Below are 13,609 nucleotides of genomic sequence, written 5' to 3' on the forward strand. Positions count from 1 at the left end.
TCTGAAACCCTTTTCTGAGAGTCGATTAGAATGACATGAAGGAAAGTAGTCAAGTAAAGATCAAGAAGGAGCAATTCCCAGGCAGAAGGCAGCAGAAAGAGGTCAAAGTCCTCAGGGTGAACGAGATGTCAGAGATGAAGTCAAAGAGCTAGAGAGGGTAAAAATTCTTCATATAGGTAAAAGAAAGCAGTAAGAGTTAAAAATGCAGTTTGATGGTTCTGAGCACTCAAAGACAAGAAGGTTTAGCTTTGTTTGGAACATTGGTTCTTCATGGAAATTGTGGCTTTGTACCTTGGGTGAGAATACCCAAGAAGCTGGAGGGAAAGAGCATTTTAAGTAGTGCAATTATTTTTGTGAAAAACATTCAAACATTCTGCAACAGTGCCAGGTACCAAGATGGTGCTCAATAACGTTTGGGGAATTAATAAATAGATGTTCTATTTGATGTGTTAAGAGCTAATAAAGAGATATGTGTGAAGTATGGATGATCTGTTTCTTGAATAGGATTAGAGAATATTCTAGATAATATGGCATTTTAGGTTGACTTGAAAGGATGTATGGTGTTTCTTTAAGAGGAAATGAGAAGGCACTTTAGGCTCAGAGCCAAACAAAAGTAACTAATAGGAGCAGAAGAATCAGGAGGGCAGGGTTACGGAAGGAGGAGCAAGGGATTGAGGGGGTGGCCAGTAGCATCAAATGTGGATGAGAACTTGAAGCAGTTGAGTGAGAATGAGTTTAAGAGGGATTTCTACATGTTGTTACTGGTGAAAAATCAATCAAAGGATTAAGTAGTGTATAATATGACAGTGAAGAGACAAACATGTAGTTATTCAAGAATGTGGCATATGGTAGATAGAGATGAGTTGGTGACTTGGGGGGAAAATGGGCTTAATTTTAATTGAATCATATTACTTGAGCATTTTATTAGGCGAAGGGAAAAGATTCAAAAGAAGAGGCAGGAATAAACATAGAGGAGAACACAATTGATGCCATGTGGTCTTGAAAGAGGCAGGAAGAGATGGAATTGAGAGGAGTTTGCACAAGAACCAGAGGCAAGCCAGAGAGGATGGGAATCTTGCCACTCATGTAGAACCCAAGACTGATCCATCAAGACATTGTCATACAAAACAGTATTGCTATGAAAACCCAAGTCTTTATTGACACCTACATTGAATTTAGTTAACTCATTTTATGTTGGATAACAGTTTAAAAGATGGCAACCAGGAGTTATGCCCTAAGAGGAATGTTTAGGGAAAAAAAATAAACACCCAATGATTAGAAATCATAGAGTGTTGTAATGAAATTTTTGGACTAACTTAGAATTGACCTAAAAGAATGTTATTTTTCCACCATTATTAAAAGGGACTGCATTTTTACTCATTTACTTTAATGAGAATGACAACTTAAAAATGTTTTGAAAATATTGAAATGACTCAAATTTCTTCTAAATTTTTATTCTATTTATCCTGAGTTAGAGACGTAGATACAGACCATATAAAGGATTTTCGTGAACGGATATGGACTTTTGGAAGTCCACAAAGACAGTTTTTTCCCCAAAAAGTCCTCAATTCTAGTTGTAGCAAAAATATTTAGTGAATTAAGGACATTGGTTGTATAGCTTTTACTTATTTTTGACCTTTATGTTACATCTGAAAATTAACTTCTAGGAATTAGGTAATGGAAGATTATAATGAGTGAATTTTGCAGACCAAGCTTTTGCTATATTTTATTGAATGGGTAATTTTTCTATTCTGTCATCAGCCAAGGAAGTGGGTTGTCACTAAATATATCTATTGTATTATCAGCAATGATAATTTTTTCCTCAAAAGCAGTTTCTCAAAAAAAAAAAAAAGATTTCAAAATCAGTAAACACCCCATAGCCCCCTGTTTCAGAGTTTACTTATTCATGAGATGCTTATCTTTCCGTATATTCCCAGGAAGAATTCTTATTGCTTAATCCTACCATATTGGATTGAATGCTTATCAGTTCAAAATTAGTTGTTATTAAATTTTCTTGGCAACTTTGTAACTCTGGCATTTCTCCCCTAGAGAGTTATTCTTACTTTTAAATCTTGCATATGAGTAGAAACTCATTTTAACATCCAAAAAATGTTAAACATGGGCCTGCCCACTTACAATGTGTCCCATTTCAATGTTAGCTGGAGCAAAGGCCTAATGCCCACAGTGCTTTTAAGAGGCTATTTTGTAAGTCTGCATGTTTTCATTATTAGACCTTAACAGTCTCCATCATTTACAGGTAGTGACAAATTAGAAGCTGACACAAGAGTAGAGGCTAGTGGAGGTGCCTTCTCATTTGTCACCTTGAAGGCTATTTGTGCTGTCCTTTTGTTTGGCCATCAGATCATTAGTAGCTTCTGTCCCAATCTGAGGATGTGATGTGGTGTTGATGAAATTATTTAGCTATAGCCAGCGCCGTGGCTTAACAGGCTAATCCTCCGCCTTGCGGTGCCCGCACACCAGGTTCTAGTCCCGGTCGGGGCACCGGATTCTGTCCCGGTTGCCCCTCTTCCAGGCCAGCTCTCTGTTATGGCCCGGGAAGGCAGTGGAGGATGGCCCAAGTCCTTGGGCCCTGCACCTGCATGGGAGACCAGGAGAAGCACCTGGCTCCTGGCTTCGGATCAGCACGATGCGCCGGCCATGGGGCCATTGGAGGGTGAACCAACGGCAAAAAGGAAGACCTTTCTCTCTGTCTCTCTCTCTCTCACTATCCACTCTGCCTGTCAGAAAAAAAAAAAAAAGAAATTATTTTGCTACATACATGGCCAGGTACCTAGAGTGATGGTCTGTTCTTACTGCCTGCTTAAGATGGCCAAAGCTTTGGAAATAAAGCTCTGTTGTGGGCTCATTTGAATAATCTCCTCACTCATTAAACACAGCTGTAAGGCAAGAGGCAGTAAAGTTCAAAAGGCAAGCCAAGGGAATATATTAGGAATAGAATTATAGTTTGAGCCTTTAGGCATATTTCCCTGATATTTTTGTACTTCATTAATTACAACAGAAACACTTTTGTCACCTACTAAAAAAAGGTTAGAGGAATATTTTGACTAAAAAACGTAAGTAACATGAATATATTTTATATAAGTCTTAGGTGTGTTACAATTAAATTTTAAGAAAAACACCGAGAGTTATCCAACAAGTTATTTCTTCAGCATACAATCTAAATCCCTGGTGAGCTGGGATTAGATAGCGTCAGCATAAGTTAGCTTCATGAGCCATTTCAGTCTCAGTGTGATCCATGGACATCCTCAACAGTCATCCCAAGCTGTGTGTGGACATGTGGATGCAAGTATGTGTGTATGTGTGTGTGTGTATTTGCTCTGTTGGGTACTTTCAGGTCTAAATCCCAGAATACCTCTTACTCACATCCACTCAGAACATCAGATTTATTGTAGGACTAGATAGTATTTAGTGAGAGAGAGAAAACTATGGAAATAAAAGGAGGAAAACTAAAAAATAAATTGCAAAAGTTTCTTTGAATGCCTTGCCACAGGTATTTCTTCTTCTGTCTGTTTTTGAGGTTTAGGGTCACCTTGAGTTCCTCTGGAATTGCAGGCTACCAGGTCATGACTTTGCTCCTGATCTATCTCTACCTTTAATCTGTCTGCCACACCATCTTGCCTGGATGACTCACCAACACGACATTTTAAGATATTAAAATATATTTAAATTCTGAATGGTTTAAACATGAATCCAATTCTATATCCTCTCTATAGAGTTGTGGATTCAATTAAGTTGAGATTGATTACCCTAGGGACTTAGGTCTTCCTCCAATACAGAAACAAATGATGTTCATTTTGTCACACAGTTTCCATGGGGAATTTAAGTATATACTTAAGTCCAAGGGTGAACAACTCAATTGTGTCAATTCTTTTTTCACACCTGTGTAAATTGACAGAAATGGAGGGTGGATGTATCACAATTAGAGGTTGTAGAGGGATTGCAGTGCTATTTTCATTTTCATTTCCATTGTATATTCTTCCTAAAGCCTGATGCAAAATGGTGACCCAAAGTTAATACTTGAAATCAAATTCCTAACAAGTGTTTTTTTAAAAGGCATCTTATACATCAAGTATTGTATGAATAGTTTCTCTGATGAATTTTTCAAGTAACTGATAATCATTACTTGCATGACAAAGAGATTGAGCCAGATTTTGGTGTTCTTTAATTTCCATTTCTATATGTGATTTTTGTATGTGTTAGATGATAGGGGATAAATGAGTGTGGTAAACTGAAAAATAGTCTCTCAAATTACCCTCACTTCCTAATCCCTAGAATCTGTGAATGTTAACTTATATGATGAAAAGATTCTTTATGAATGTAATTAGGAGTTTTGAAATGCCAAGATTATCCAGTTAGGCCCTGTAGATTAGTGTAAACATGTGCAATCACGTGTATCTTTATGAGGAAGGCAGTGGAGATTTGCTGAGAAGTTAATTTAAAGTAGAACAGTGAACGATTTCAAGATACTAGCTTTAAAATTTGGAGTAATGTGGCTACAAACCAAAGAAGTTGGCACCCACCAGAAGCTGGAAGAGGCAAAGAATCAATTCTCCCTTAAGCCTTTGGAGAAGTGTAGTCCTGATGACAACCTGATGTTGGCTGAGTGATACTTATTTTGAAATTCTAATCTTCAATACTGTGAAATAATGAGTTTCTGATGTTTTACATCATCAAGAATGTGGGTAATTTGTTATAGTAGCAATAGGAAACCAACACAGTAAAGCACTCTTAGAATATCCAAACTCTGAGGCCTACCACCAGGCAAAGGATCCTATACCATATTTAAAAATCCTACTTTTTGTAGGACATCTTCTAAGCTATTTGGAATGTAGCTCAGCTACCTGTTTCAATTTCACATTTATAAACAAAAAGACGCCTACTGATTTAATGGCTATGTACTAAAAGGAAAACATATACATGGACTATCTTATCTCATCCCTCCCTCTTATTGATGGACTAGTTCTTACAACCTGGGAGTTCTTTTTCAGGAAGAGAGTAGATTAAATTGGATGTAACACATATGAATACTCTTTGACCAGGATTTGGCTGCCACTGTGTTCCCATTTTCAGATGCTTGCCAGGTTCTTATGGGGGTTACATTATAGCGTTTTATCTTTACATCTTAATTCATTTTAACTAAATTTTTGTAAATGGTGTTGAGGTAGAAGTCCACTGTAATTCTTTTTAGTGTACATATCCAATTTAATCCTTACCATTATTTAAAGAGAACATCCTTCCCTCATTGTATGTTCCAGGCACTCTTGTTGAAGATAAATTGAGTAAAAATGATTGGTGGTGTTTATGGGCTTTCTGGTCTGCTCCATTTGTTGTTCATGTGTATTTTCTTATACAAGTAGTAAGTTTTGATTATTGCAACTTTGTAGTACACTTTAAAAACAGGTAGTATGATGTCTCTATCTTTGTACTTTTTGTTCAATATTGATTTGACTGTTGTGCGTTTTTGTGGTTCTATAGGAATTTTAGAATTTTTTTTTAACTTTTATTTAATGAATATAAATTTCCAAAGTACAGCTTGTGGATTACAATGGCTCCCCACCCCCCATAACTTCCCTCCCACCCGCAACCCTCCCCTCTCCCGCTCCCTCTCCCCTTTCATTCACATCAAGATTCATTTTCAATTCTCTTTATATACAGAAGATCAATTTAGTATATATTAAGTAAAGATTTCAACAGTTTGCACCCACACGGAAACACAAAGTGAAACATACTGTTTGAGTACTAGTTATAGCATTAAATCACAATGTATAGCACATTAAGGACAGAGATCCCACATGAGGAGCAAGTGCATAGTGATTCCTGTTGTGAACCAACAAATTGACACTCTAGTTTATGGTGCCAGTAACCACCCTAGGCTCCCGTCCTGAGTTGCCAAGGCTATGGAAGCCTTCCGAGTTCGCCGACTCTGATCATATTTAGACAAGGTCATAGTCAAAGTGGAAGTTCTCTCCTCCCTTCAGAGAAAGGCACCTCCTTCTTTTTTTTTTTTTTAAGGGAAAGGGTTTATTGGGGAACACCCAACAGACCGGAAAGCTGATTCCAGCCAAGACTGGAAGAAAAGTCACTCATCTTTTGTAGGTAGAGGGGTTTGTCTGTAGAGAAATTTTGAACAATTATACAGCATTAAGTGGGGAAGAGGACCATCAGTACACACAGGTTGGGAGTAGAGCCATTGGTGAGGCCGGCGCCGTGGCTTAACAGGCTAATCCTCCACATTGCGGCACCGGCACACCGGGTTCTAGTCCTGGTCGGGGCGCCGGATTCTATTCCGGTTGCCCCTCTTCCAGGCCAGTTCTCTGCTATGGCCTGGGAGTGCAGTGGAGGATGGCCCAAGTGCTTGGGCCCTGCACCCCATGAGAGACCAGGAGAAGCACCTGGCTCCTGGCTTCAGATCAGCGAGATGCGCCGCTGTAGTGTAGTGGCCATTGGAGGGTGAACCAGCGACAAAAAGGAAGACCTTTCTCTCTGTCTCTCTCTCTCTCACTATCCACTCTGCCTGTCAAAAAAATAAAAGATTAAAAAAAAAGAGCCATTGGTGGTAGAGTAGAGGTTATGATTACAAAGAAATGAGGTCCAAGTGCGCTAGACAGGGTCTAGAACAAAGGACAGAGTCATTATTAGAGGAGCTAAGAAAGGTGCTGTCTAAGCTACAATTAAGTTTGCTGATTGAGAGACAAATAGAACCTGACAGAAGGCGCTTGATAATAATCTGTTGGGCTTTAGGCTTTGTAAGTTAAGAGGCCCAGACCTATCTATCTCTTCACATGGGGTACATCCTAAAGGAGGTGTGAACCTCCTAGGGAAAGGCACTCTGTTGACTTTCATTACTTAGCTGGCCTTGGAGGAGAGCTGGCCAGGTAAAGGCAGGTGGCATCTCTAACGAAATTTATAGTTTTCCCTGCAATGTTGCTGACCCTACTTTGCCGTCCCCTCAGCTGCAGTGGTCACTTTGGAAGCTGGGCTGAGTGAAGGGCTTTTCAGCTTGGAGCCAATAAGATCTGTGGCTCTGACCTGGGCATCCTTCGACTCCAGGGCAGGTCCATTTCCAGTGATCCAACTCTTGGCAGAGCTGCCAGGGCTCTTCACAAGCTGACTTCTGCTGAAGCCCAGGCTTACCACATTGAAAGCCACTGCAGTGGACAGGCCTGTTGGGTCTCCTTGAGGCAGATCACTGTACAGAACAGCCATGAATAGGCCTGCCACCCATTGCTTCTGATGCCTAGCTTTCTTTTCCTCCTGGTTTTTGTTAAAGCAGACCAGAGGATGCAAGTCAAGGGAGTGCCCAAGTCCCATCTCTAATCTTCGGTGGCCCAAACTACAAGTCTATAGTCACAGGCATGTTCTGTAGTAGTTTTTCTAGGGTAGACAATGCCCATGAGGGAAATTATATTCTCACTTTAAAACTTTCTTTCCCTTTGGTCTGAAAGGGAGGTTTTTTCTACTTACTGTTTACTTCACTGATGGCGAATTAAATCTAGCTATGAAATTATAATTTAAGCTCTTATTTTGGCTATGCTATTACAGAAAAATGTTAGCCATCTCTTTTATAAGGTCTAAAGATTAAATTGTGCATCCTCCAGATTCCTTCATAATAGAATTAGTTTCCTACCTTGAAGAGAATAGAGAAATGAAAGAACAAGTTGGGCTTAGAATAGAGAAATGAGGGAGCAAGTCCTAGATCGCTTGCTGACAATAGCAATATCACATGAAAACTTAGAAAACAGTTTCAACCATTAGATAACAACTTAAGAAAACATTTACTAGAAGGTCCAATGCTTTCTATAAATTTTAAGAATCATGTATTTGGAAACACCTCTTAAATATCTAACATGGTGTAGTTTGTTTAACCAGTAAAGTTAAGCACAACCATCTAAAATGTTTTTAGTTTCTTTCTACCACAAATTTAAAACATATGATACAGAGATTCAGGTCACATGAATTAAAACGTATTTGATTAATTTTAGCAGCTTAAATTTATGGACAATCTTATCTATAAGTCAATTAAAATAAAACTCTTAATAAAATTTTCCCATGTGGACATACAATATGTACACACATATAGCATAACATAATAGACCAATATAGCAATTTTAATAATAGCTTTTAAAGTCTTTAAACTCTTTTTGTAAATTGCCAATTGATTTGAATTGTTTTTTGTTTTCAGCAACCTCAGTTAACCATACTTTCTCGGCCATTAACGTTCAATGTGACTATTGATAAGTAGTAACTTTGCCCTGCCATTTGCCAAAGATATTTTCTTTTTCTTTTTCTTTTTTTTTGGCCCTGAAAAGGGCCTTTGGGTGAGGTTCCGGTGCCGTGGGGGCCGCTCAGCCGCCGAAGCCGTAGAGCGTGCGCCCCTGGCACTTGAGCGCCTAGACCACGTCCATGGCCGTGACCGTCTTGCGCTTGGCGTGCTCCGTGTAGGTGACGGCGTCGCAGATGACGTTCTCCAGGAAGACCTTGAGCACGCCGCAGGTCTCCTCGTAGATGAGCCCCGAGATGTGCTTGACGCCGCCGTGCCGGGCCAGGTGGCGGATGGCGGGCTTGGTGATGCCCTGGATGTTGTCACGCAGCACCTTGCGGTAGCGCTTGGCGCCGCCTTTGCCGAGGCCCTTCCCGCCCTTGCCGCGACCAGACATCTCTCTCTGCAATCAGAACCAGCTCAGGAGTAGCCGATATTTTCTAATATATGCTTTGAATTCCCTGTGATCTTTTGCTGTGAGGTTTCCTTTCTTTACCTTCTTTCATATTAATGACTGTGTTTCTGTGTTTCTGTGTGTAACACATCTTTAAGCATCTTTTGCAGGGCTGGACGAGTGGTGACAAATTCTTTCAATTTCTGTTTGCTATGAAAGGTCTTTATTTCACCTTCATTCACAAATGAGAGCTTTGCAGGATATAATATTCTGGGCTGGCAGTTTTTCTCTCTTAGTACCTGGGCTATGTCTCGCCATTCCCTTCTAGCTTGTAGGGTTTCTGATGAGAAGTCTGCTGTGAGTCTAATTGGAGATCCTCTGAGAGTGATCTGACGTTTCTCTCTTGCACATTTTAGGATCTTTTCTTTATGTTTCACTGTGGTGAGTTTGATTATGACGTGTCGTGGTGAGGATCTCTTTTGGTCATGTTTATTAGGGGTTCTATGAGCTTCCTGTACTAGCATGTCTCTGTCCTTCTCCAAACACAGGAAGTTCTCTCAAGTATCTCACTAAAAAGGCCTTCTAATCCTTTCTCCCTCTCCATGCCTTCAGGAACTCCTAGAACCCGAATGTTGGGTTTTTTAATAGTATCCTGTAGATTCCCAACAATATTTTTTAGATTTCTAATTTCTTCTTCTTTTCTTTGGTTTGACTGTATACTTTCCTGTTCTCCGTCTTCTAAGTCTTATATTCTCTCTTCTGTTTCACTGACTCTGTTTTTAAGGCTCTCTAATGTGTCATTTGATCTATTGAGTTCTTCATTTCATTTTGATTTCTCTTCACCATCACACTTTCCTGTTCTACTAGTTTCTGCGTTTCATTTTTATTCCTCCTTAAGATTTCATTTTCTTGAAGGAGATTTTCTGTCCTGTCCAGTAAGGAGTTCTGTACCTCAAGCATTTGTTTTTGAAAACTTCTAATTGTTCTTATCATAAAGTTTTTGAAATCCGTATCTTGCATTTCTTCCATCTCATCATCTTCATAATCTTGAATTGGGGTGTCTTTTACATTTGGGGGCGTCATAGTGTCTTCCTTGTTCTTGTTACCTCGGTTTTTGTGTTTGTTGTTTGGCATGTTGGAGATATTTTGTTTCTTCACTGTGGTGTTTTTTCTTGTTATACTATGGCTCTTATTAAGTGGACTGTCTGCTTTCGATGGAGCCTTAGAGGCTTGAGATGAGTGTGGACTGAGAGCTCTGTTTGGTTCCTCAGGGTTGAGGGTGTGCCAAAGATGACACTCCCAGGTTAGGCGTGGTAAATCTCTTTCTTTCATTCTTTTTTTTTTTTTTTGATTCAAAAGGGAAGTAATTCCACACAGCTGAATGGAATTGGAGGTAGTTAGCAGGCGAATGATATACCCACAGGAGCCAGAGATTGGAAGCTCTTTCCCAAGTACCACACAGGGAATCTGTGTTGCCCTCAATGTGGGCTCAAATTCTCCTGCAGTCTCCCACTGGGTTGCCAAGGTTACCGAATTGTAGCATCTCTGGAGAGTACTCATGGGAATTATGTAAATTCTCTCCCCCACTGTCTCTTTTTTCACAGTCTCAGTTCACTAGGTTCTAATCTCCTGTTATTTCACCCCCCCAGAGTCAGGTATTTCTGCTAGGCTCAGGGCCGGTGCAGATCTGAGGTTGCCCCGCTTATGACGTATGTCCAAAATGGCGTCTGCTCTTTGTCTTGCTCGCCTTTGAGAGGTGAGTGGAGAGAGAGAAATTCATGTCTGTATCGGTCACTTTTTTTTTTTTCCTCTCTCTTCTAGTTAGCCTGGTGAACTTTTCCCCACTGGGTTTCAAGCCTCATTCCCTCTAGTCTCCTCTTTCTGCTTGCCCTCTGGTGTCTCGGGCTGTTGAGGTTCGGCTCACCTCGCATTCCAGCGCTGGTGTGTTGATTCTGCCACTGGTGTCCCGAATCGTGGGCTCCCACGCTCTTCACGCAGGTCCACTGTGAGTCACTAGTTCCAGAAGAGTTTCCTCTGCTGTTTCTTCCCCTACTCTTCCTTGAACCTGCAGTATCTCCACTTTTATTAAACTTTCTCTTCCCCGACTATCAGTGTGCTCCCTTCCTATTCTGCCATCTTGCCCCTGAAATTTTAGAATTTTAAAATTTTATTTCTGTGAAAAATGTCACTGGAACTAAATCTCATTGAATTTGTAGATTGCTTTGGATAGTATGGCCATTTTAATATTAGTTGTTACAATCTATCAACATGGGATATTTTTCCATTTATATGTGTCTAATTTTTAATCATTTTTAAAATTTTCATTATACATATCTTACTTTTACTGTTAAATTTATTTATTCCTATTTTATTTTTTGTAATTATAAATGAGATTTTTTAAATTTATTTTTTGATAGTTCATTACTATTGTAGAGAAATGCTACTGTTTTTCACATGTTGCTTTTGTATCCTACAACTGTGTTGAATACATTAATTAGTTCTAACTCATTTCTGTGGAGTCTTTATGTTTTTCTATGGATAAGATCATGTAATCTGCAAACAGATGCAATTTTATTTTATCTTTTATGATCTTGATGATTTTTATTTCCTTTTCTTGCCTAAATATTCTGCGTAAAGCTTCCAGTCTATGTTGAATAGAAGCAATCACAGCGGACATCCTTTTTTTGTTCCTGATCTTGAGAAAAACTTTTACCTTTCCACTGTTGAGTAATATTATCTATGAGCTTGTCATGCATAGCCTTTATAATGTTGAGGTATATTCCTTATGTTCCTAATTTCTTGTGAGTTTTTAATCATAAAAGGATTTTGGATTTTGTCAAGTGCTTCTCCCTGCATCTCCATCAGTTTTATCTTTTAGTTTGTAAATGTGTATCACATTTGTTGATTTGCATATTGAGCTACCTTTGCACCCCAGGAATAAATCCCACTTGATCATGGTGTATTATCCTTTTAATGTGCTACTGAACTTCATTTTCTGGTTTTCTGTACAGGAGTTTTGCATCCCTGTTCTTCAGGGATGTTTCCCTGTAATTTTCTTTTTTGTAGTGTCCTTGCCCAGCTTTGGTATCAAGGTAATGCTAATCTCAGAAAATGAGTTTGGAAGCATTCCCTATCCTTCAATTTTATGGAAGAATTTGAGAAAGACATATGAAAACTATTCTTTAAGTCGTGGTAGAATTTCCAGTGAAGTCTTTAGGTCCTAGGACTTTCTTTATTTAAAATTAACCGATTCAGTCTCCTTATTCATGAGTCTCTGTTTTATTTATTTCTTCTCTCATCTTTATTGCTTCCTCCTTCTACTGACTTTGAGTTTAATTTGTTTTTCTTTTGTAGTTCCTTGAGGTGTAAATTCAGATTTGTTTTGGAGATAATTTTTTCTTCTTTATGTAGTTGTTTATTGCTATAAACTTTCATGTTAGAACTGCTTTTGATGTATCCATTAGTTTTGGAAGATTGTTTTTTCATTTTGTGTGTATGTGTCTCAAGATATTTGATTTTCTGTGTCACTTTTTGGCCTATTGATTATTCATATTTGTGAATTTTTTAGTTTTCTTCCTCTTAATCATTTCTATTTTCATACCATTGTGGCCAAAAGTTACTCGATATGATTTCAGTCTTCTTAAATGTTTTAAGAGTTGCTTTGTGGCCTAATATTTGATCTATCCTGGAGAAAATTCTCTATATACTTGGGAAGAATGTGAACACACTTCTGCTGTTGAATGGAATATTTTGTCAACATCTGTAAGTCCATTTGATGTGTAATGTTGTTCAAGTCTACTGATTCCTTATGGTTTTCTAGTCTGGATGATTTGTGTGATGCTGAAAATGGGATATCGAAGTGCCATACAATTATTGCATTGTTCTCTCTCCTTTCAGTTGTGTTACTATTTGCTTTATATGTTTAGTGCCCACTGTAGAGTATGTATGTGTTTGCAGTCATCACATTTTCTTGATGGATTGATCCCTTAATAATTATGTCATCTTCTTTGTTGACTGTTGTAACAATTTTTAGCAAAACCTATTTCGTTTATTATACACATACTCACTTCTCCACTCATTTAGTTATCATTTGCATGGAATATTTCATTTTGTCTCTTTGCTTTCAGTCCATGTTATATCCTTAAAGGAAAAGAGAGTCTCCTATAAACAGCATATGGTTGGATCTTATTTTTTTTTAATGGACTTAGTTTTTAAGCCCACTCAGCCATCCAATGTCTCTTAAAAAAAAAAAAAAAAAAAAAAAAACAGGGCTAGCGCCGTGGCTCACTTGGTTAATCCACTGCCTGTGGCGCTGGCATCTCATATGAGCACTGGGTTCTGGTACCGGTTGCTCCTCTTCCAGTCCAGCTCTCTACTGTGTCCTGGGAAAGCAGTGGAGGATGGCCCAAGTGCTTGGGCTCCTGCACCCATATGGGAGACCAGGAAGAAGCACCTGGCTCCTGGCTTCGGATCGGTGCAGCAATGGCCATGGCAGCCATTTTTGGGGTGAACCAATGGAAGGAAGACCTTTCTCTCTGTCTCTCTCTCACTAACTCTATCTGTCAAATAAATATTTTTTAAAAATATTTATTTTATTTATTTGAAAGAGTTACAGAGAAAGGTAGAGCCAGAGAGGGAGAGAGGTCTTCCATCCACTGGTTCATTCCCCCAAATGGCTACAATGGCCAGAGCTGAGCTGATCCGAAGCCAGGGCCATGAGCTTCTTCTGGGTCTCCCACATGGGTGCAGGGGCCCAAGGACTTGGGCCATCTTTATTGCTTTCCCAGGCCATAGCAGAGAGCTGGATTGGAAGTAGAGCAGCCAGGACTTGAACCAGCACCTATATGGGATGCTGGTGTTACAGGCCAGGGCTTTAACCAGCTGTGTCACAGTGCTGCCCTCCAACATCTTTAATTGAAGAATTTAACCCACTG

The 13,609-nt window shown here is 39.2% G+C and overlaps 1 protein-coding gene across 1 annotated transcript; it reads right to left on the minus strand.

Moving 5' to 3' along the window:
* Positions 1-8,411: 8,411 nt before the first annotated feature.
* LOC133767584 (histone H4 type VIII-like) lies at positions 8,412-11,943 on the minus strand. The gene is made up of 2 exons (XM_062202019.1): positions 11,923-11,943; positions 8,412-8,678 (listed from the first exon to the last, which is right to left on the minus strand). The coding sequence occupies exons 1-2, from the start codon at positions 11,941-11,943 to the stop codon at positions 8,412-8,414; spliced, it is 288 nt and encodes a 95-aa protein (XP_062058003.1).
* Positions 11,944-13,609: the final 1,666 nt, after the last annotated feature.

Source organism: Lepus europaeus, chromosome 10, assembly GCF_033115175.1.
Source record: "Lepus europaeus isolate LE1 chromosome 10, mLepTim1.pri, whole genome shotgun sequence".
Lineage (NCBI taxonomy): Eukaryota > Metazoa > Chordata > Mammalia > Lagomorpha > Leporidae > Lepus > Lepus europaeus.